This window comes from Artemia sp. Qi Xiang Cuo, chromosome 9, assembly GCF_049724085.1.
Source record: "Artemia sp. Qi Xiang Cuo chromosome 9, ASM4972408v1, whole genome shotgun sequence".
Classification (NCBI taxonomy): Eukaryota; Metazoa; Arthropoda; class Branchiopoda; order Anostraca; family Artemiidae; genus Artemia; species Artemia sp. Qi Xiang Cuo.
This window is the reverse complement of record NC_142802.1, coordinates 55,976,892-56,001,466: the sequence shown is the minus strand read 5'-3', so window position 1 is coordinate 56,001,466 and position 24,575 is coordinate 55,976,892. Positions and strand designations below refer to the sequence as shown.

Below are 24,575 nucleotides of genomic sequence, written 5' to 3'. Positions count from 1 at the left end.
TCATGGAATATCTGTTATATATTTTTTTGTAGTCAAACAAGTTTATTCCGATTAATGTATCAGGTTTTTGTCATTTAACCTTGTGTCTCTGGCGTTTACCCTCTATTTATGTCTATTTTGTACAGATATTTTAAAATTAAACCTTAAACCTTCAACCTTCAACCTCTTAGCTACAATAAAAACCAGATAAGTAAAAATCGCTAGGGATGATATAATACCAGCGCATAGTTATGACCAGCCGAGGCTGATGGCTCAGCAGTTACAAAAACTATTGAAAGGGCAAGAAGCAAGAGGCACTTCTTGATACTAGGAAATATAATTTATCATCCCCACTAAACTTAAATAAAGCGGATATAACCAATTGTAAGAACTACCTTAGCATTGCTACCAGAAAGTACTTTATGAATGTTTCGATCATTATCAGGAAGACGGCCAAACAAGATGATATTCTCACAGAAATGGACTGCATTGACCAAATTTTGATGCTCGATCCATTCCTTAAACACTGCAGACAACAAAACAAAACTAGCTTCTCAAAAAAATTGGGTCTTTGGTACCCATGCCATAGCTCCTTGGTATATTGCCATGCTCTTCTTCCGCTCCCTCTGTTCAAAACTTTGTTCTTTGCTCTATTGGAGGAAATTTGGCCTTCCATTCCAGTATCTCCTTATAGCCTCCTTCCGCCCCATCAGAGGGTATCCTTCTTTGTTTGACACTAGCAGAAGCCCTCTTCCAATATTCCAGTGTAGAAGGGTAGAGCCCTTTGATTATATAGGACTGCTTCTACTCTCAGTATTCAACATAAAATTCTACGCTGTTTTCATCTTTCTCCAAAGGTTATTAAATAAACCGTGGACCGAGCATGTGACATTTGTATGATTTTCATATTTGCATAAAAGGGAGGTTCGTTCAGATCCCTAAGTTGTTTGGGGATATAGTTACTGCGCTATCCGACTTCCAATAAGGTATGATTTTCTCACCTTCCTAACACAATTCACGGGCAAACTTTTTCTGGTAATATGTGTAGGAAAGAAGAAAATTTAAAAATTTTGTAAAATTTTTCTGTCAAAATCAAAATTTTCAACTATTTTCTGTTAAAAATCAAAATAGACATTAAAGCTTAGAAACCTTAACAAGTTTCTCTGTGGCATATTGGACAATAGTTTCGCAACATGAAAGGACTTTGATGGAATAGTCCCGTAGTTCCCAAAAGTATGTTATATAAGGATTTGCACCTGCTGAATCAAATCCATGTCCATAATGTATTTCAAAGGACATTGGTGCATGAAAAATGTTTGTTGGGAAGGCGTCATAACATCGAACCGTCAGGAGCACGAACGTCAGAAGCAGTACAAAATCCGTCATAACATTGACAAAAAATCCGTCAGAACCTCAAACCGTCATAACATCCAAAATTTTTAAAATTTAGTTTTTGGGGGTTTAGTGGGGGGGGGGAGATACCTAGATTAGGTTAGGTTACGTATTTAATAAATGCTATGCTTTACCCCCACCCCCCTGATCGCCCTCATGTGCAAATATATAGCCGAAATTTGTTTCTAAACTATTATATACTTATTACTATTATATAAACTTATAACTTTTTTTTAGATGTTATGACGGTTGGAGGTTCTGACAGTTCGATATTATGACGTTTCGTGCTTGTGACGTTTCACCGAAATGGTAGCACCCCTTCTTTGTTACTTAAACATGAAAATCTGGTCAACGCATCATCTCCCTTTTTAGACCCACACTGATATGCTATCATCAAATTTATTAGGCAAAGAGCATTTTTTAGTCTAATAAGCATCATCAAGCTAAGCAATTTCCTACCTACCGAAATCGAATCGGTATCTGTACATAATAAGCGCGTTCACTCTTGTCACCTTTCTTATAGAAAGGTTTAAGAAAAAGTTGTTTTTTTTGTAGATAGCTATAGTCAATAGTAGGTGTCTTGATTTTTTATTAATTAGAAACAGGATAACTATTATTCGTTCTTTTTCTTAACTTTTCAATAATTGAGGCTTTAGTTTATTACCATTAATTAGTCGTGCTTAAATTTGATTATACTTTTGTTTTCTTAGAATAGCTTATTCCACGATTTATCATTTCGTTTTTTAGAAGACGGAAATCCCATTAGAGGATTGACTGTTTTTCGTAGAATTACTCTTTAGAAGTTTTGTTAGAGGCACGTTGAAGACACTTTGGGTCTTATTAAAGTAAAGAGCTAACTCAAATCTATGTTCATATTTATATATTCATATTCCTTGAACTTTTGGTGAATCAATATTAACAAAGTTTTCAACCATTTGGGCAGTGCTTTTTAAAACATAAAATAACATTCATAACACATTGAAACATAGTTCATACAAATAGAAGGCTCACTAGTGATCCCACAAAAATATTAGACTGGAATTTTTAAGGATTCATTGAATAAATACCCAACTATGTGTAGGAAGACAACCTTCACAATACTTGGTTTGCCCCAAAAGCCTTGAAAACTTGAAACATAAGCAATCTCTTTTGCACACTTTTTATCTTTTTGTAATATATTTTAACATATGTTTTAAAACTGTGTTTAAAAATGTATTTTTAAAAATGTATGTAATATATTTTATTATATAGGTAATGTATTAAAAAAATATATTATTAGATGTGTTGGCCTCAGGCCGCTTGGTGCTGCGGTGAGTTATTAGTGATCCAGGAAAGTTGTTGGTGATGCGGTAGTGAGTCAGGCCAGGAAAAGGCAGATGCTCTTGCACAAGACTTTTCAAAGGTCTCCCAACTTTATAAGGACGGAGTCCCAGCGTTAACATAACTACTAGGAAGGTGCTCAGAACGCTAAGCCAGCTGGATGTCACCAAAGCTTAAGGACCTGACAAGATCCCCAATCTCATCCTTAAAAGATGTGCTCCTGAACTTGCTGGTCCTCTCGCCTCTTTCTATAGAAAATTCTTTGTAGCGGAATTATTCCCAAAAGCCTGGAAAACTGATCATGTCATCCCTGTTCCAAAGGCAGAGTCTGACCTTACTAATGTAGGATCATATCGTCCAATAAGTACGCTGTCCTGCGTAGGTAAAGTTTATGAAAGCGTCATTAATAAGACCCTTTGCCAATATCTTGAGTCACATCTGTTGTTGGCAGACATGCAACACGGTATTCGCATAGAACAGTCTGTGTTAGACTGCCTTATTGCACAGTATCAAGAGTGGGTTGAGCTCCTTTCTCAGGGACACGATATTCGCCTTCTCTCCTTTGACATCGCAAAAGCATTTCATCGTGTATGGCACGAGGGACTTCTTTTTAGACTTAAAGCCTATGGAATTCATGGTCGAATATTTGACGTACTTTTTGACTTTCTTCGTCAACGATCGTTGCAAATTGTCCTCGATGGCTTCATATCAAAAGAACACCCAGTTTTATCAGGAGTACCACAAGGAAGTATTCTTAGGCCAACTCTTTTCTTGGTGTTTATAAACGGCTTAGGGGACAACCTTGTGAAGAAACCTCACCGCTTTGGGGATGACACAACAACAAAAACATCAATCGCAAAAGACGAAGATCCCAGTGAACCCCACAAGGGGCTTTAGGCTGACCTGGAGAAAATTGAGGCGTGGGAAGATGCATGGCTTGTAAGTTTTAACACAACGAAAACGAAATAGTTCCTAATTTCTAAGGCACGTAATATGAGGACTCATCCTAATTTTGTCTTCAAAGGAAAGATAATGACGCGAGTTGATACACTCCGCCTACTTGGAGTCAATTTCTCTTCGGATCTCTGATGAACTGAGCATCTCAGTAAAATTAGATCCTTTTCCAACAAGAAGTTAAGAGTTATCCTAAGATGCAAAAGTATGCTCCCTGATGATTCTATTCTGCCACTTTTCAATACGTGCATCAGATCTGTCATTGACTATGCAAGTCCTCTCTTCGCTGTTGCACCAAAAAGCCAAATCGCTCCGCTCCAACATATTAAAAATAGAGCAATGCGTGCAGCAACCTCTGGCAACACAAAATCTAAAACCCCACAGCTGATCCAGGAACGTCTCGATGTGACGTCCATGTCAGTTTTCTATAAGTACTTGTATAACCCTCCATCAAAGGAGCTATCGAAGCTCGTTCCTGATAAAGCAAAACCATTGCGATCAACTCGCTGAAGTACAGCTCGTCAGGACTACCTTGAGTAGGGTACTCCCTGCCAAGAATATCTGAAAACTAGTTTCACCCGGCGATCGGTTTCCACATGGAATAGATTGCCGGCAGAGGTAATCCCGAAAAATCCTTCCCTTGACGTGTTCAAGAGAAGGTATAACAAGTACCTCAGTGTTAGAAAATAAGTTAGCTACCAGGACTAGCGGCAAATCATCATTTGTGATGGAGCCGTGAAGCATGTAATAAAAAAAAGAAAAAAAGAAAGAAAACTGGTAGTTAAAATATATTTATCATTTTCGGCTTGATACGGGAAGTTACAGTCTCTTTCAATTTTAGATCTTGTTTTTGTTTTCTTTTTAACAAATTTTTATTTTAAACAAGTAACCGTTTTTTCCTTTGCTAGAAACTAGCTGAAGTCAGGTCTTGGTCTTCGTCCAGTGAACAGGCCATAGAAGCAGCTAAGTGTTTACTTCAAGTCTGGGAAGGAATTAAGGGTGCTGATATTGATAATGACAATCAAGTAAGATCCTTTTTTGTTTCTACAATTTTTATTTCTATTTTGGATAACGAACAAATGACGAACAAACTAATGTATGACAAACTGTCATCAAACAGTTCATGGTTACGAACTGTAAGCAAGGAGCGACCCGGCTCAATAGTAACCGAAACTCTAAAAAACGGAAATTTGATACCAATAGATACATCACAAGAATCAGATTTGTATGCTGATTTTAAATATATAAGTTTCATCAAGTTAAATCTTACCCATCAAAAGTTACGAGCCTGAGAAAATTTACCCTATTTTCGAAAAAAAGGAGGGAACACACCCTAAAGTAATAAAATCTTAATGAATTCCACGCCATCAGATTCATCACATCAGAGAACCCTACTGTAGAGGTTTCCAGCTCCTATCCGAAAAAATGTGGAATTATGTATTTTTTGTATTTTTTACGTGGGAGGATCTTTCCATTTAGGAATTTTTTATGGGGGAAGAGAATTTCCATGAAGGGGGCACTGGATTTCCCAGCATTATTTAAAAAACAATCAGAAATTAAGAAAAATTCAACTGAAAGTAAGTAGCAACATTAAAATTCAAAACGAACAGATATTATTACGTATATGAGGGGGTTCGTTCCCTCTTCAATACCTCGCTCTTTACGCTAAAGTATTTTTAGTAATTTCAAAAGAGCCATTTCTTCTAATTAATCTGTCTTTTCGATTCAGTGGTCATTCTTATAAAATTGGAACAAAATTTGAACTTTAGCGTAAAGAGCGAGGTATTGACGAGGGGGCGAACCCCCTCATATATGTAATAAAATTATACGAATATAGAAGTTCTTTACCTAAGTTAAGTATATTTATTACTAATAAAAACGTTCGTAAATAGAATTAAAAGGTCTAGTGTCCTTTTAAGTAATCAAGAAAAATGGAGGGCAACTAGGCCCCCTCCCCCGCCCCCTTTGTTCTCAAAATCGTCCGATAAAAGTTTTGAATAAGCTATTTAGGCAAACAAAAAAGTAAAATTAATATGCAAATTTCGCTTTAATTATTCATGTACGGTGAGCCAAAATCAAAACCTGCATTAATTCAAAAACGTTCAGAAATTAAATAAAAAACAAGTTTTTTTAACTGAAAGTAAGGAGCGACATTAAAACTTAAAACGAACAGAAATTATTCCGTATATGAAAGGGACTGCCCCTTCCTTAACGTTTCACTCTTTACGCTGAAGTTTTTTATTATTTTAAAAAGTAGAGTTGTGAGAAAGAGATAAACTTTAGCGTAAAGAGCGGGGCGTTGACGAGGGGACAACCCCATTTCATGTAAGTAATAATTTCTGTTCGTTTTAAGTTTTAATGTTGCTCCTTACTTACAGTTAAAAAATACTTTTTTTTATTATTTAATGCATTAGAAGAGGAACATATTTATGAAAAAATAGTGCCGGATCCACTGGAGTGCTGACGGTTTTTTTTTCAGAAAGTAGTTAGCTTTTTTACATGTTAATTAAAAATTGCATTTTGTTCTGATAATATTTTTAATTGTACAATGCACTAGATATATATATATTTTTTAATGGACCCTTGAATATCTCTCTAAGATGTATCAGCACCCAACTAGTGGTGACAAAATAAAAGAAATAAAAAAAGAAACATCACCGCTTCCCATGTGACAAAAGTGATGTTCCTTGTTAATCAAGATAAAAAGGAAGATAACATGGAGATAAGTCTTTCATCCACCCGTCCATGCATCAATCCTAAGACAGAACTAAGGTAGATAGTCATAGAACTAAGGGATGGAACATCAGATTGATTTTGGGCTGACGCCTGACGGACAATGTGCACTGGACTTGTATGCAAAATGGGGGACTGAATTTTCTTGGACTCACAGGCAAACAAGTGGCTTAAGCCTAATAGGTTTGGCTGCTTGTAATCTAAAGGTGGAATACCGTACCATAGGATTGACACAAGACCAACAAGTCCCCTAAACTCGCAGGCGAACGGACGGTGAAACCTATAGTTTTCCAAGTGTTTGGTTAAATGGCACGGGTAAACGGCGGGAATACGTATGACTCTCTTATTGGATAAATGCTTGTGTCTTTAATTAAGATCAAGTGTTGCAGGCACCAAGCCATGGCTACTTGTAGAAAAAGCCAAGACAGATAGTCCGGGTGAGAGGCAAATCTGGCATAAGCCTTTTTTAGGATTGTATAAAATTATGTCATTTCACTTGTTGATAGATAACGCTATCATCCATCCGTCCTAAACATCATTCCTAAGGCAGAACTAAGGTAGATAGTCATAGAACTAAGGGATGAAACTTCGGATTGATTTTGGGTTGACGTCTGACGGACAATTTGAATGTAGTCCTCAGTAATTGCGATTCCAGTGGTGCAGTATTCATTTCGACCCGACACCTTGTTTATGGAGTTTGTGGCTATTTTTCGAAATTTTCCCAAATTTGTTTTCACAGCAAACATGTATCATTAAGATTAATCAAGTTAATAGCTATCATTCCTGAATCAGCTTCACATGGCAAATCTTCCTCACCTGATTTTTTTTTTTTTTTTTGGAAAAAAAAGTTTTTTTTTTTCCAAAATCGTTTCCAAGTGTTCGGTTACTGTGAACGAGAGTTCATTCTTTACCAGGTTAAAAACTAGGTTAATTTGTCTTCAGATTCTTCGACATGATAGGAATTTAGAATGTTACCAGGCAAAATGTTGGTATCTTTATTTGTGGATAAAAATCTTTCACCTCTTTCGGTGATAAAAATTTACTAAAGTCCTGGCATCATGAGATATTTGGAAAAGTACGACACCATTCTATCAGTAAAAAACTCTGTTCAAACGTTGCCCCCTCATTTCCTTGGTTGCCCATCCCTGAATTTTTTTTACTGTACGCGTAATTTATTGACGTTATTCTTCTACTAAGCAAGAAAGCTGTATGTGAAGAATCCTCCAATAGAGATAAATGGACCTGGGCGCGTTTATGTGTTGACAACTATCTCTATCGTTCGATCAGTAGATCGATTGACAGAAACGAATCTACAGAAGCAGTATTTTTGAACAGCTCTTGGTTTAATCATAGTCCAAATTATTGAAATGACTGAAAATTTACTCGTATATCGTTTTTTATAAGCAGGACATTATATTTATTATTATTATTATTATTCATTTATTGCCTGTCAAAAAAGGTACATAGACGGAGTAATCACTAAAGTAAAAAAAAAAACGCAAACACACATCAAAATCCAAATATATCACAAAAAAAACTCATTACATGCATAACATTAATACAAACAAACTATTGTGAACAAATTTGTGACCATGGGTGATTAAACTTACTTTGAAAATGGGATAGAGATTTTTTAATGCTAATGGTTGGGTCAGATAGCTTATACAAATGAATAATTTTTACGGTTTCTTATCCAAGGGGGGCAAATGTAAAAGATATTTAGCAAATGTGAAGAAGATTGATCGTAGGTGCTTTTTATCTGTAACTGTAAAGAATTTCCAGAAAGGAGCAATGTAAAGCAGATGTGGAAGGGCTGTGGCGTTGTAAGTAGATGCTAGAAGGTAACGGTTGAAAAGTGGTTTGCTGTTTACGATTCCAGCGTAAGAAATTCTAATTCTACGCTCAACGTAAGAAATCAGCAAACGACGTGTGTGGCCTATAGATGTGCCAATTGAAAGGCCCAGGTATGTAATACGGTCTGTGGGATTACCAAGAGAATCGCCCAAATTTAGAAGAGAATTAAAAGAATTTCGCCAATTGAAAAGGACAACTTCGGATTTCTCAGGATTAAAAGACAGCCCGATTTTGAATATTCATCTTTGAGGATTTTGAAATTCTTCTCAATGCGATGGGTCGTACGGCTGAGATTCAAGATGTTATCAACATAACAAATAAGAGACATATCGATTCTCCCAAGAATGCTTGAAGGAAGACACTTTGTCTGAGCATCCAGGACACTATTCTTGAACAGGGTTGGGGAAGTGATAGCTCCCTGTCTAGTCCCTTTCTTAGCGAGGATGGGGTACTGAGGAATCACAAGGTCTTTTTTCAGTGTGCGTGCAATGATGCTGCCTGCAACATATCGAGACAATTTACTATAAAATAATTCGGTAGTCATTTTTTGCCATAGATTTGTCTGCTATTACCAAGACTGGCATAGGACAACATGTCATCGGTTTTTTCTACCATCGGATTAGCTGTCATTATTTTTTCTTGTCATCAGATAAACGGTCATTTTTTCTTTCTTGTTATTGAATAAACTGTCATTGTTTGTCTTGTCATCGGACAGATTGTCATCGTTTTTTTGCCGCTGAACATACGATCATTGATTTTTATTACCATAGAAAAAAAGTAACATTGTTATTATGTGTCATCGGACAAAGTGTCATTGTTTTTATCGATCATCGAAAAAAATGGTCTTTTTTTCTACCATTTAACAGATGGTCATTAGTGAGGGTAATGCATGCACCTAAGCCCCCCCCTTCCCCGTCTTAGATGACAGCCTAGCCAATAGGATGTTGTCATAAATAATCCTCTGAGGCTCTAGTGCCAATGGTAATTTCCAAAGCAGCTGAGGGTAATGCTCTTTTTAAGTACTTTATCTGCTGGACTTCAGACTGACTTGACTTCCTTACAAAGTGTTTTCGCTTTGGAATTCAAAGACCAAAGTCTAAGGGCTCAGATATTTAACATTACAACAGCAACGCCTTTTTATAACCATCTCCCTCGAGCTAAGACCAAGGTTCACAGTTAAGCAAAAACGAAACTATTGTTTAATCTTCCATTTGAGGTAGTGTAATTTTTTTTATCTGGCAAAATTGGGTCTGGAGGGGGCAGTTGCCTCCCCTGCCCCATAGTAAATTACACCCCTGTTATAAGGCGTTTGGACCTGGGATTCACAAGCCGAAGTCCAATGGCTCACAGACGGAAAGTGGAAGGATTGGATAAAATCCCAGGGCCAGCATGCACTCTTGAACAATAATAATCAAGTCAGTAGTCTTGTTCAAGCGATCTGATACTTAAACTTTTTACTCTTCAAGCGGCTGATTCCTTCAAAGCCAACGAGCAGCTAAAGCTTTTCTCTAGAAAAAAACACGGCCGATTGCTCCGAAAAACAGCCTTTTTTTACCCCCGAATCGTCGACTTTTGAATCGTGTCTTAACACGGCATACGACGAAAAAAATATCCAAATTTAGTTTTAGGCAGTATTTTTTTCTTAAATTGTTTTTGATTAACACAGCTCCCGAACATAAGGGAGGACGGAATCCAGTTTTAAATTACCCTAATGCGACCTCACGATTGTATGCCCTTGCGTATTGCTGCTGAAATATTTTAATTCCTCCCTTTGGACTAACACTATGAAAAACATTTTGAGAAGAAGAGGCTCTCGTGGTGATTTTCCGCAACGCTGGTGTTATGCGTTAAAGCAGCGCCATTTGCGTTGTCGTGAGTGTTGAACGTGAGAAAAGCTGGAAATTTGATACAACACGATTATTACGCAACATGGAGAATTAGCGCTACCCAAGTAAACGTGATACGATTCCTTAATGGCTGGTAGATAGCATGTGTGATTTTCTGTTTTGAATCCTCTGAATAATACTTTTAGAGGGTTTTTCAGGGAGTTGCAAAACTTTAAAAAACACATAAAAAGTTGTTTATATACATTTTTATTGTTTTTTTCCCCACTACCACGGCCTTGCTGTCAGGCTTAGTCGTTCTGTTTTTGTCCCCGTATAATGTGTTGGAAATAATTTAATCTAAAGCATGCATTGCGCAGAAATTTTGATCCACTGATTGTCCATTTTCTTCAATAGAAAATATGGCAAAACCAGTTTATGCTGGATTGCTGTTGAATTGCTGTTGCTCAATAATATTGAACGCTGATCCTTGATTTCCCTAATGGGCTAGAAGAGGCCGCATGAACATTAATTTTCGCCATTCAATGTGCCTGTCATTTCTGTCATTCCGGTACAAATAAAATAAAATGGATTGTCAGATGCCTTTGCCATGCAATAATTGGTCTTCCGAAGAGTGATAAACTTCATTTTTGTCTGTATTTTATATTGCCTCGTATGTAAAAATTTCTACGCATCTAGATACTTTTTCTTTTTTTAGAACTTGAAATCCTATTTTCAGGAAATCCTTGCATGTCCTACTTTATATATATATATATATATATATATATATATATATATATATATATATATATATATATATATATATATATATATATATATATATATATATATATATATATATATATATATATATATATATATATATATATATATATATATAATATATATATATATATATATATATATATATATATATATATATATATATATATATATATATATATATATATATATATATATATATATATATATATATATATTTAAATTTATCTACAGTGGTAATAGCGTAGAATAGTACCAGGTTTATAAATCAACAGTCTAAATTATTCCATGCTCCAAAAAAAAATTGATAGTTTTAATTTTTTCTAGGTAAGTTTTGACGAATGGTGTAACTTGTGGGAGTCCTACTCTAATGGAACAAATAAAAACGAGTGGCAAAATAACTATATGGATTTCATGTTTGACCTTAACGATACAACAGGCAAGTTGAATTCTACCAATTTATGAAGTATGTTTTAATTTAGGTATAGGGACGTCCACGGGAGGGGGGGGTCTCAGGACCTTGTCCAATCCTGAAATTTTAATTTTTTGTAATTTCTGAGCCTTTTTAATTCAAATAATAATAATTATTTTTTAGTATACGTCCTCCGAAAAGTTCTTGTGTATATGCTTTTTGAGGTATGTATTTATTATTTCATTTTCTGAGATGACCTATTCTTCCCTGTGAATATTTTTCTTCATCCTATTCTTTTCTAGCTTTTTTCAAAATTTCATTGTGTTTTTGTTTCATACATTCTCTGGCTGTTATAAACTCTAACTAACCACCAGTGTTGCCAACGGGGTACAATTGTGCCGTTTTTGGTACAATTTAGAGGTGCTGGTACAATGCGGTACATTGGGACATTTTGTCGTACAATCAAATTTTCCGTTACAGATTGGTTTTGCTTGCTCCTTTTTTTTTTATCAGATATCTCTTGCAAGTTTTATTTCACCGAAAATTTTATTCTTGTTGCGGTAAACCTTTTACCTGCTGTTCAGATGAAACAAATTAGTCACTTGCGGTACAGTTTTAGTCGGAGAACTGGTACAGTTTATTTCAAAGCGTTGGCAACAATGCTAACCACTACAAAAGTATGAGGGTTTTATTTAGACGCTTAACCTCTTTCAAAACTCCTGAGCACCCGGAGCAGTTTATCAAATGATTACTTTTGCATAGGAAATATAAATCATAGAATAAAACAAAACTATCATTATAATTACAAAGGGTGGATCAGAGCCGTCCCAGGGGGGGGGGGCAATTCATCTGCGTCGGGCACCGAAGCTTGAGGACTGCCCAATTTGATCAAAATTTTTACTTTAATTTGGCTTTTATTTGCTTATATTTGAGTAGGGAGAAGGGCGCTTTAATTAATTTTTCCCCAGGCACCACCAACCCTATGAACGTCTCTGGGAACGATTGATATAGGACAAATTTACTTATGTGCTTTGTTATGTCTAAACAAACTATAACAAATTACTATAATTTCTGAAGTAACTTTAATATATTCTGGAATAAATATTAATGAAGTAGAATCACAATACAAGTTATCAACTGTTAACTGCGGCTGTAATATCAAATAGTTCGTGGTAACGAACTGTAAGTAAGGAGTGACCCGGCTAAATAGTAACCGAAACACTAAAAAACGGAATTCTGATACCAATAGATATATGCTGATTTCAAATAAATAAGTTTCATCAAGTTTTCATATAAGTTTCAACATTACCCATCAAAAGTTACGAGCCTGATAAAATTTGCCTTATTTTCGAAAAAAGGGGGAAACACCCCCTAAAGCAATAGAATCTTAATGAAAATCACACCATCAGATTTAGCGCATCATAGAACCTTACTGTAGAGGTTTCAAGCTCCTATCTGCAAAAATGTAGGATTTTGTATTTTTTGCCAGAAGAAAGATCACGTATGCGTGTTTATTTTTTTATTTTTTTTCGTTTTTTTCGTTTTTTTCCTTGGGTGATCGTATCGACCCAGTGGTCCGAGAATTATGCGAGAGGACTCAATCGAATGTGAATTAAAAGTTCTAGTGCTCTTTTTAAGAACAAATATTTAGAGGGCAACTAGGCCCCCTCCCACGCTCATTTTTCCCAAAGTCGCCGGATCAAAATTTTGAGATAGCCATTTTGTTCAACATAGTCGAAAAATCTAATAACTCTGTATTTGAGGACGACTTAATCCCCCAAAGTCTCCGGGGAAAGGGCTGCAAGTTGTGAACTTTGCCCATTGTTTACATATAGTATTGGTTATTGGAAGTATACAGACGTTTTCGGGGGGGGGGGATATTTCTTCTGGGGGGATCGAGGGAAGGGGGCTACGTGAGAGGATCTCTCCATGGAGGAATGTTTCATGGGGGAAGAGAATTTCCATGAAGGGGGGCTGGATTTCCTAGTATTAGTTAAAAAACAGTCAGAAATTAAATAAAAAATATAAGTTTTTTTAACTGAAATTAAGGAGCAACATTAAAACTTAAAATCGAACAGAAATTATTCCGTATATAAAAGGGGCTATTCCCTCCTCAGCGCCTTGATTTTTTACGCTAAAGTTTTTACGCTTTTTTACGCTAAAGCTTTTTTTACTCTACTTTTTAAAACAATAAAATCTTTACCGTAAAGAGCGGGGCGTTGAGAAGGGGAAAACCCCTTGCATATACGGAATAATTTCTGTTCGTTTCAAGTTTTAATGTTGCTCCTTACTTTCGGTTAAAAAAACCTATTTTTTTTCTTATTTAATCATGTAATGAAACTGACTGACTAACTTCGATTCAGGAACCAATGTCCAAAACAATCCATTTCATCTATTTCACAGTATTTACTTTAGACCATAAGCGACAACAGGAAATTTCCTCAGGGTGGTGAGGAGGGAGGGTAAACGGTAATAGAGCTTTTAATGGGTTTTTCCATTATTTTACACTAAAGAAATGGTCGAGGATGCTTCCTGATTAAATAGAATTGTATGAGGCACATGCCAATGCAGTGGATATACTTTTTTTTCTATTTCTCCGTATCATGTTTTGTATTATGTTATATGTTTTGAAAATGAAGTTACCTATAGCATCATTTTTCAAGGTTTACTTAATCCTTTAGTTAATTACAATATTTCTGTGGAAGAAGCAGAATCAAATAGATTGTGGTAACGAACAGTAAGTAGAGAGTGACCCGTACAAATGTTAAGCGAGATTGAATGAATCAATGATTTTATTCAGTGATTAAACCCGTACAGAGTATTTCACTATCAAATATCAAAATGCAACATCAAATATCAGAAACTTAAGCGAGATTCTGAAGAAGAAATAGTAACAATATATTGATCAAGAGTATCTAACTTTCACTATAATTCCAGATTTATAAAATTCATTAAATTAAAAGACATCTGTCACAAAAGCTACGAGCCTGAGAAAGTTTGTGTGATTTTAGAAAGAATGGGGGGAATTTGGTGAAAATTGCATCACCAGAAAACCCCGAAAACTCCTACCAGAAAACCAGCCTACCAGAAAACCCCGAAATACGAGATTTCAAACTATTATCGATAGAATACGAAATGTGTTTTTCTCCAAAAGATGCGCGTTTTTTTTATTGGTGATTGTACTGAACTTTTTGTCGTAGCTTATCAGAAGAGGGCTCATTCAAGCTGAAATCGAAAGTTGTTTTAAACTTTTCAAGAAAAAACAGAGATCACTTCACAGCAAAGCGGTTTCCTGCTATTTTGTAGGGCAAAGCATCAATTTCGGTCTAATGAGGGCAAAAATGAAAATTCAGAGATATATTCTATGACAAAATTCATGACGCCAGGCTGCTACAAATTTAGGGCCTTGTATGCCACTGGTTAACCTTTTCCCTAGATTTTCTAATTAGATTTATAATCTTATAATTTATAATCTTATTTTATAATCTATAATCTTTTCCCTTAGATTTATAATATTCCCCTGTTTTTTTTCCTGGCCATAGAGCCTTACGAGGGAGTTTATACTGAAGTGTATTTTGTTGTGTTTATTAATTGAATAAACTGATTGATTGATTGATTGTTCCATCTCCTTTTGAACGAATCAACAGATAGGCTTTCAGGGATACAATCCCTTGGAAGACCATTCCAAATGGAGACGTAACGTCTTATGGAGCTGTTCTTTAAGTACTCAATGAGGCAAGTCTCCTCTTGTAGGAAATTAAATACAAAAAAAAGTTTTTTTCAACTGAAAGTGAGAGCAACATTAAAACTTAAAACGAACAGAAATCATTACGTATATGAAGGGAGTTGCCTCCTCCCAAGAACCTCACACTTTATGCTTAAGTTTCAACTGTATCCCAATTTTTTAAGATTGACTCCTAAAACAAAAGGGCCGTTTAATTAGAACAATAAAACGCTTTTTTCATAGTACTCAAAACTTTAGCGTAAAGAGCGAGGTTTTGAGGAGGACGCAACCCCCTTCATATACGTAATAATTTCTGTTCGTTTTAAGTTTTAGTGTTGTTCTTTACTTTCAGTTAAAAAAAAATGTTTTCTTATTTAATTTATGATCCTTCTTTAAATAATGCCAGGAAATAACATAAACAAATTATTGTTTATATAGGCCATTATTTAACAAAAATTCTAGCTTTAGCGTAAAGAGCGAGGTATTGACGGGGGAGTGAAGTGAATTTCCTAATTTACCTAATACGAAGGGGTTCTCCCCCTCGTCAATACCTCGCTCTTTACGCTAAAGTTTGAATTTTGCTCCAGTTCTTTAAGAATGCTCCTTGAATCATAAAAGCCCCTTAAATAGAAAAAATAGTTCTTTTGAAATTACTAAAGATACTTTAGCGTAAAGAGCGAGGTGTTGACGAGGGGGCGAACCCCCTCATATACATTATAATTTCTGTTCGTTTTAAGTTTTAATTTTCCTCCTTACTCTCAGTGGAAGAAAGCTGTTTTTTTTATTTAATTTCTGATTGTTTTTTTAAATAATGCTTGGAAATCCAGCGCCCCCTTCATGGAAATTATCTTCCCCATGAAAAATTCCACTATGGAAAGATTCTACCACGTAACCCTCTCCCCGACTCCCCCCCCCCCCCGCCAGAAAAAATCCCACTGAAAACGTCTGTATAGTTCCGAATATCCAATAGGCCTACTATATATAAACAATAGGCAAAGTTCATAACTTTCAGCCCTTCCCCCGGGGACTGTGGGGTATTAAGTCGTCCTCAAAGACTTAATTATTAGACTTTTTCACTATGTTGAACAAAATAGCTATCTCAAAATTTTGATCCGGCGACTTTGGGAAAAATGAGCGTGGGAGGGGGCCTAGTTGCCCTCCAATTTTTTGGGTCACTTAAAGAGGGCACTAGAACTTTTAATTTCCGTTCGAATGGGCCCTCTCGCGACATTCTTGGACCACTGGGTCGATACGACCACCCCTGGAGGAAAAAAAAACAAATAAACACGCATCCGTGATCTTTCTTCTGGTGAAAATACAAAATTCCACATTTTTTAGGGGGGGGGGGGCAAAATAGGTTTATCCAATAACTTGTTTTTTTTAGTTAATTTCTGATATTATTTTTATAAATGCTGGGAAATCAGCTCTTCCTCCCTTGGAAAATTCCCTTCCCCCATGAAAACTCCTCCTTGGAAAGATCCTCCCATGTAAGCTGAAAAGTGTGTAATACATAAAATAAAAGAAGAGCTACTGTTTGAAGTTAATTTTGACTTTGTCGCTTTATTTGACCTACAAGAGACCAAAATTAAAAAAAAATAATCGTGGAGGAATAAATTTTAAAAATATAGAATTTTCGATCCGGCCAATTGATTTTGAAGTATTTTCTTTTTTTAATTTATAGCACTTCCGATTTTTCAAATTTTCCATTTATTGCGCTCCAGACCTTTTTTCAAAAAAAGCTACCAGTATTCAATTTTTTTTTTCCTGGGATCTAAATCGGAAAAAACGAACCGGCCAAATTTTAGATCCTTTTTCAATGATCGTTTGTGTAAAAATTCATTTTGCCGACATGTGGGGTCAGAGAGCAAGATCTCTTTTCATAGCACAGGAACATTAATATTGCAAGGAATTTAGAGACTTTCATTTTAAAACAGATTTTTGACTTGTTATCAAGTTGATTCAAGCATTGACAAAACCAGTCCTCTCTAAGGTAGGTTTATTAAAGGAAATTGGGTTACAGTTCAGTCAATGTCCTCTTCTGAACTAAAAGTGTAATAACAGTTTCTATATATTGGACTTTTAGATGTTTAGATACACTTCCAATTTAATTACATCTCACCCCCTCCCCTTCCTAAGACCCGGATATAAACCTCAGCTAAACACTAACTTTTTTAATGGGTATTATGAACCAGTTATTGGTGAGGAATGAGTTCAAAAAATAAGTAATATTATTGTTTGCCTTCAACTTAATCCAGAAGTTAGGTGGGAGCTGGGATGGACTTAGGGGGGCAACTGCACTGATCTTCACAAAGACTCCAAGCCTGTAAAGGGTATTTTATTAAAATGCAGCAATAGACAATTCTCCATCGTAAGACGTCCTAAAACGTCCATAACGTCCAGCATAAAAACGTCCATCGTAAGAACTTTTTTTTGACTTTCCAAATTTCAAATATCCGGCATTACTCAATTTTAAATGTTAAAATTAGGAGCTCTGTTTAAATGGATTTTGTTTCTATTTAATATTCAGTCCTCGATTCATTTATCTAATTACCTGGCTTCTATGCCTATTGTCGAGTAATTTCACTCAACTCCTAATTTAGCATAATTGAACCCTTCCTGAATTTAAATTTGCTCATTTTGGGAAAAAAAAATCATCGCGAATTAGATTATTGAAATTTTTTGCATTAGGAAATGTATATATTTTTCTAGGTTACTACTAAGAAACTAAATAAAATACAAGTGAAAGTAATGAGCTACGTAAAACCTAAATAACCTTTATATCAGGCAGGGGCGGATTCAGGATTGTTTTTTAGGGGGGGAGGGTGCAAAATAGGTTGATCCGATAAACTTGCGTTAGGAGCAAGTTTAATTAACGCAAATTTACGTTAATTAAGTAAATTACACTGCTTTAGACTATGTTGGGGGGGAGCCACCTCTCCCCCTGAATCCGCCACTCATATGAGGGGGCATCCTCTGTGCTACAGGAGGACTAATGCTTTACTAAAAGCATTTAAGAATGTAACAAGCATGCGAGTTGATAACGGCAATTGACCGTTATCGCGTTGACCGTTATTGACCGTTATTTTGAGATAGCCATTTTGTTCAGCGTAGTTGATTTCCAGATAGAAAATATGTTATTGAGGAGGACACTCCCCCACAACCTTCAGGGCAAGGGTTTTAAGTTATGCCCAAGGGTTTTAAGTTATTCGATTAGAAATTCATAGGGCTAGTGTCCTTTTTAATAGTCGAAAGTGATTGGAGGGCAACTAGCCCCCCCCCTACGCCCATCATTCCCCCTTAAAACATCCAATCAAAATTTTGAGGTAGCCATTTAGTTCAGCGTAGTTGATTTCCAGATAGAAAATATATTTTGGAGAAGGACACTCCCCCACAACCCTCAGGGCAAGGGTTTTAAGTTATGCCCTGGGGGCATATAAGGTTTTTATAGAAGGCGTTGTAGTAAAAACTTCAAAAAAGGCTCATTCGATTGTAAATTCATAGGGATAGTGCCCTTTTTAATATTCTAAAGTGACTGGAGGGGAACTAGCACCCCCCCACGCCTCTTATTCCTACAAACGCATCCAATCAAAATTTTAAGATAGCTATTTTGTTCAGCGTAGTTGATTTTTAGATAGAAAATATGTTTTTGAGGAGGACCAACCCCCTCAACCCCCAGGGCAAGGGTTTTAAGTTATGCCCTGGGGTATATAAGGTTTTTATAGAAGGCGTTGTCGTAGAAATATCAAAAAAGGCTCATTCGATTAGAAATTCATAGGGCTAGTGTCCTTCTTAATAGTCAAAAGTGATTGGAGGGCAACTAGCCCCCCCCTACGCCCATCATTCCCCCTTAAAACATCCAATCAAAATTTTGAGGTAGCCATTTAGTTCAGCGTAGTTGATTTCCAGATAGAAAATATGTTTTTGAGAAGGACACTCCCCCACAACCCTCAGGACAGGGGTTTAAGTTGTGCCCTGGGGGCATATAAGGTTTTTATAGAAGGCGTTGTTGTAAAAACTTCAAAACAGGCTCATTCGATTAGAAATTCAAAGGTATAGTTCCCTTTTTAATAGTCAAAAGTGATTGGAGGGCAACTAGCCCCCCCCCCAGGCCTATTATTCCCCCAAACACATCCAATCAAAATTTTGAGATAGCCATTTTGTTCAGCGTAGTTGATTTTTAGATAGAAAATATGTTTTTGAGGAGGACCATCCCCCACAACCCCCAGGGCAAGGGTTTTAAGTTATGCCCTGGGGGTATATAAGGTTATTATAGAAGGCGTTGTCGTAGAAACTTCAAAAAAGGCTCATTCGATTAGAAATTCATAGGGTTAGTGTCCTTTTTAATAGTCGAAAGTGATTGGAGGGTAACTAGCCCCCCCCCCTACGCCCATCCTTCCCGCAAAAACATCAAATCAAAATTTTGAGGTAGCCATTTTGTTGAGCGTAGTTGATTTCCAGATAGAAAATATATTTTGGAGAAGGACGCTCCCCCACAACCCTCAGGGCAAGGGTTTTAAGTTGTGCCCTGGGGGCATATAAGGTTTTTATAGAAGGCGTTGCTGTAAACACTTCAAAAAAGGCTCATTCAAATGGAAATTCAAAGGGAAAGTGCCCTTTTTAATAGTCGAAAGTGATTGGAGGGCAAATAGCCCCCCCCCCTACGCCCATCATTCCCCCAAACACATCCAATCAAAATTTTGAGACAGCCATTTTATTAAACATAGTTTTAAGGTCTGGAAATTAGGTCTTTGAGGATGACAACTCCCCCACAGCCCTCTGGGCAAGGGTTGTAATTTTAAGATTCTCCGAATCCTTCATATTATTTTTTGTGGAAGGGATACTCGTATAAACTTTAGAGAGAGCTCATTCGATTGGAAATTGAAAGTTCTTGTTCACTTTTTAAGATTCAAAAGAGACTAAAGGGAAACTAGCCCCCCTCCTCCACGCCCTAAGTGCATAAGATAAAAATTTTGTTAAAAATAGTTGAAAGGTTAATTAACAAAACTCTGGCGTCGAAAAAACCCCCCAGGGCCTGGGGGCAGGAAGGGATTCTCGTATAAACTTCAGAGAGGGCTCATTTGATTGCAAATTGGAAGTTCTAGTCCAGCTCTTAAGATTCAAAATTGATCGAAGGGTAAATACCCCCCCACGCTCTTTTTCCCCACCCCTCCGTTTGAACTAATTCTGTTTATACCTAAAGGCCCAATCAGAGTTAGAATGTTTTGGTATTAACACACACCTATTAGGCATCTGCTCTCATCCCTAACAAGGAAAGAAACAGAGAGTGTAAGGCAGTGGTGGATCCAGGGGAGGGGCGAGGAAGTGCCCCCCCCCCTAACGTAGTCAAAAGTAATGCAATTTAATTAATTAACACAAAATTGCGTTAATTAAACTTGCTCCTAACGCAAGTTTATCGGATCAACCTATTTTGCCCCCCCCCCCTTAACAAATCCTGGATCCGCCCCTGGTGTAAGGGCACTATAAATTTTAATTTGTAATTCAATGAACCCCGTTCCAAAGTTTATGCGACCACCTCTTCCACATAAAGTGCCCCTGGAAAAAGAAATAAGTATTAATTCATTGAACCCTTATGGCTCTTTACTTAGGTAACGCTATAGCATTGCTTCTGACCTATAAAGTTGAGTAGAAATTTCAGCTTCCCTTTTTATAAATATCCGAAATTATCTGAGGGGAATATGTTTGGGGGAGTATATTACACGGCTTATTCAGGGAGGGGACGACTAAACCCATTCGATAATATTCGAAATTGTATATCTGAAAATAACGGGAATAAAAAATCAATGGAAATGTCAGAGATAGCACTTCAGGTTCCTTTAGACGATTTTGTTCGTGTCTTTTGAAAAAAGACATTTTCAAAAGACAGCTTAATTTCATTTGTATCACTTTCTCTGTGGCTGCTCAATTACGCATTTGCGGGGGGAGACTTCCCCCCACAACTGTCTCCGCTAGGGTTTCAGTTTTTATCTCAAGCCTTAAAAATGAACGCAATGCGATAAAAGTATAACTCAAAATAACATATATAGAATAATATTTGCACATAACACGGAACAAATAATCAAAATTGTATATTATGAGTTGAGGCTCACCCAAATGATGGGCCAGGGGGCTAACCATTCCGCAATCTATGAAATCAATCTTGCAATAACTGAAAATATAAAATATTTTTGAGTATTTCAACGTCTTCCACAACTCAAACGGTCCAACATTCTACAGCCCAATAAGTCTGTCTAATCTCCTAAATCGGGAACGGAGGAGATATGTGAAGTTCCACCCCGAATTGGATGAGTCTCCAACCTCCCCCTCCCCTCTCCTACTGTCTACGCTAAAGTTTTCTTCCTTCAGCCAACTACGCCGCCCGCACCCCAAAGACTTTAATAAGGTAAAGTTTTGTATGGGAAGCAGAGATAGTAAATCTATTATAATTATCCAATTATAAGGTTAAAATACATACTCTGTGAGAGATGCAAAATTGCTTTGGCACACAAAATCCTATTAAGGTCAATTCCAAACAGTCGTAATCCCTTTGTGTCAGCAAGTGAAATGGTCAAAACACCCTTATTGGAGCTATTTTTTCAATCCATTCATTGTTGCCAATCGCTGTCCACAAGTTATGCAAGCTGTCTATTGTTCATATATAAGGTTTTTATCAAAGAGGTAATCGTATAGACTTTGAAAGAAGCCTCATTCGGGTTAAATTGAAAGTTATCCGTTTTTTAAAGTCAAGAATAATCGGACAGTAAGCATCCCCCCATGCCATAAAAACTTGAAACTTTTTGCAATCAAAAACGAACAAAAATTAATTTTAAAAAAAAATCCGAAAAATAAGTTTTTCAAAGAAAAGTAAAGGCCATTTTAAACTTAAGCTCAGGAGAAATAAATACCTGTTAAATTCAACTCAAAACGACCAGAAATTACTATTAAAGAATAAATGAAACCCAAAAACGGACAGAAATTAAATAAACAATCATAGCAAAAAACATGCAACAAGTAATAATATAAATGAACAAATAGATCTTAAAGCGAGTAATGCATAGATTGAATATGAAAATCAAGCTTGAAAGGAAAAACAAATATTTTGCTATTAAAGCATAAATTAAACTTTAAATAAAAAGAAATTGTATAATTAATCAATGCGAAATAACATACAATATATATTAAAGTAAATGAATAAATACATTTTAAAAAGAGTGAAGCTTAAATTGTACATGTAAATGATATTTGAATCAAATAGGAATAACTACAAGCAAGAGTTTGGGTATCGTGTCACTACAGAAGCCTAAAACGAATTATATTACAAATTACTGAAAACGAATTATATTACAAATGTTTTCTTTTGTACTTAATATTGAAAATAAATATTAAAATTACAGTAAAATTTTGAACTGATGAGCTTTCAGCAATTAATATCATTATACATCAAATATTCAGTTTAATTTATTAGTTCTTTCCAAGATTGGTCAAGAAAAATATAGTTTCACTAAAAACAAAATTTTTATAATGTCCCCTTCATTAACTGCAAAAACCTAAGGCCTTCTGCGTCATTGGCGCTTCACTGAAAACGAATTACACTTATATTACAAATTTATTCTTTTCCAGTTCTTAGAGCATTTTAAATTGAAAATAAAAATTACAGTGAAAAAATATCTTGAACTGATGGATCTTTCAACAATTAATATCATCACATATCTAATATTCAATTTGATTTTGTTTATAATTTCCAAGACTGTTCAAGACTCATATAGTTTTCAGTAAGGTGCCAATGACGCAGTAGGTTTTAGGCGTCTGCAGGGAGGCGATACCCAAACTCTTGTTTGTAGTTACTTTTATTCGATTCGAACTTGATTCGCATATTCAATTTAAGTTTCACTCGTTTTAAGATTTATTTATTCATTTACATTAATATATATTGTATGTTTGTTCGCATTAATTGTTTATTTAATTTCTGTTCGTTTGAAGTTTCATTTATACTTTAATAGCAAAATATTTTTTTTCGTTTTAAGCTTGATTTTCATATTCAATCCAAGCATTACTTGCTTTAAGATCTATTTATTCATTTATATTATTACTTGTTGTATGTATTTTGCTATGATTGTTTATTTAATTTCTGTTCGTTTTGACTTTCATTTATTCTTTAATAGTAATTTCTGGTCGTTTTGAGTTTGAATTTTAACAGGTATTCATATCTCCTGAGCTTATGTTTAAAATGGCCTTTACTTTTCTTTGAAAAAATTATTTTTCGGAAAGTTTTTTAAATTAATCTAAGTAAAGAACGATGTTGGCACAATGTATTTTTTTCTTTTATCCTTTAGACCAGGGCACTTCGTATCAACGGAGTTGTCGTAGAAACTTCGAAAACGGCTCAATCGATTGTAAATTGCAAGGGCTTTTGTCCTTTTTAATAGTCGAAAGTGATTGGAGGGCAACTAAACCCCTCTTATACCCACCGTTTCCCCAGACACAACCAATCAAATGTTTGAGAAAGACATTGTGTTCAACTTAGTTGAAAGTTCTGGAAATTACGTCTATGAGGATGACACCCCCCCCCCCCCACAGCCCTCCGGGCCCGGGTTGTAAGTTATGCCCTGGGGTGTATAAGGTTTTTATACAAAGCGTTGTCGTAGAAGCTTCAAAAAGGGCTCATTGACTGGAAATTAGAAGGGCTTGTGCCCTTTTTAATAGTCGAAAGCAATTGGAGGAAAACTATCACCCCGCTCACACCCTCCATTTCCCCAAACACATGCAATCAAAATTTTGAGATAACCATTTTGTTTAACATAGTTCAAAGTTTTGGAAATTAGGTCTTGGAGGATGATAGCCCCCTCAGAGCCCTCAGGGCAAGAGTTGTAACTTACCCTTGGGGGCAAAATAAGGTTTTTATGGAAAAGGTTGTCGTAGAAACTCCAAAAAGGGCTCATTTGGTTGGAATTTAAAAGGGCTAGTGCCGTTTCTAATACTCGAAATTGATTGGAGGGCAACTAACCCCTCTTTCACGCCCACCATTTCCCCAAAGCACATCCAATCAAAATTCTGAGATAGCCATTTTGTTCAACGTAGTTGAAAGTTCTGAAAATTAAGTCTTTGAGGATGACAAACCCCCGCACCGCTCAGGGCAAGGGTTGTAATTTATGCCCTGGGGGCATATAATGTTTTTACCGGAAGTAATGTCGAGAAACTTCAAAAAGGGCTCATTCAATTGGAAATTGAAAGGGCTAGTGCCCTTTCTAATAGTCAAAAGTGATTGGAAGGCAACTAACCCCTGTCTCATGCCCACCATTTCCCCAAGCACATCCAATCAAAATTTTGAGATAGCTATTTTTTTCAACGTAGTTGAAAGTTCTAGAAATTAGGTCTTTGAGGATGACGACCCCCCTTTTCCGCAGCTTTCAGGGTAATGGTTGTATGCCCTGGTGGCATATAAGGTTCTTATAGAAAGTGTTGCCGTAGAAACTTCAAAAAGGGCTCATTCAATTGGGAATTGAGAGGGCTAGTGCCCTCATGAATAGTCAAAAGGGATTGGAGGGTAATTGCCCCCCTCCTTAACGCCCATCATTTACGCAAACACTTCTGATCAACATTTTGA

General features: G+C 36.1%; 1 protein-coding gene across 1 annotated transcript in view; it reads left to right on the top strand.

Annotated features, from left to right (window-relative positions):
• The window catches only part of LOC148948840 (calexcitin-2-like), a 75,276-nt gene that overhangs the window by 25,787 nt on the left and 24,914 nt on the right, over nt 1–24,575 (top strand). Inside the window, exons 4-5 of the mRNA XM_089094106.1 lie at nt 4,554–4,670; nt 11,166–11,277. Of these exons, the coding sequence (XP_088950232.1) occupies nt 4,554–4,670; nt 11,166–11,277 (229 nt within the window). The remainder of the gene's footprint in view (nt 1–4,553; nt 4,671–11,165; nt 11,278–24,575) is intronic.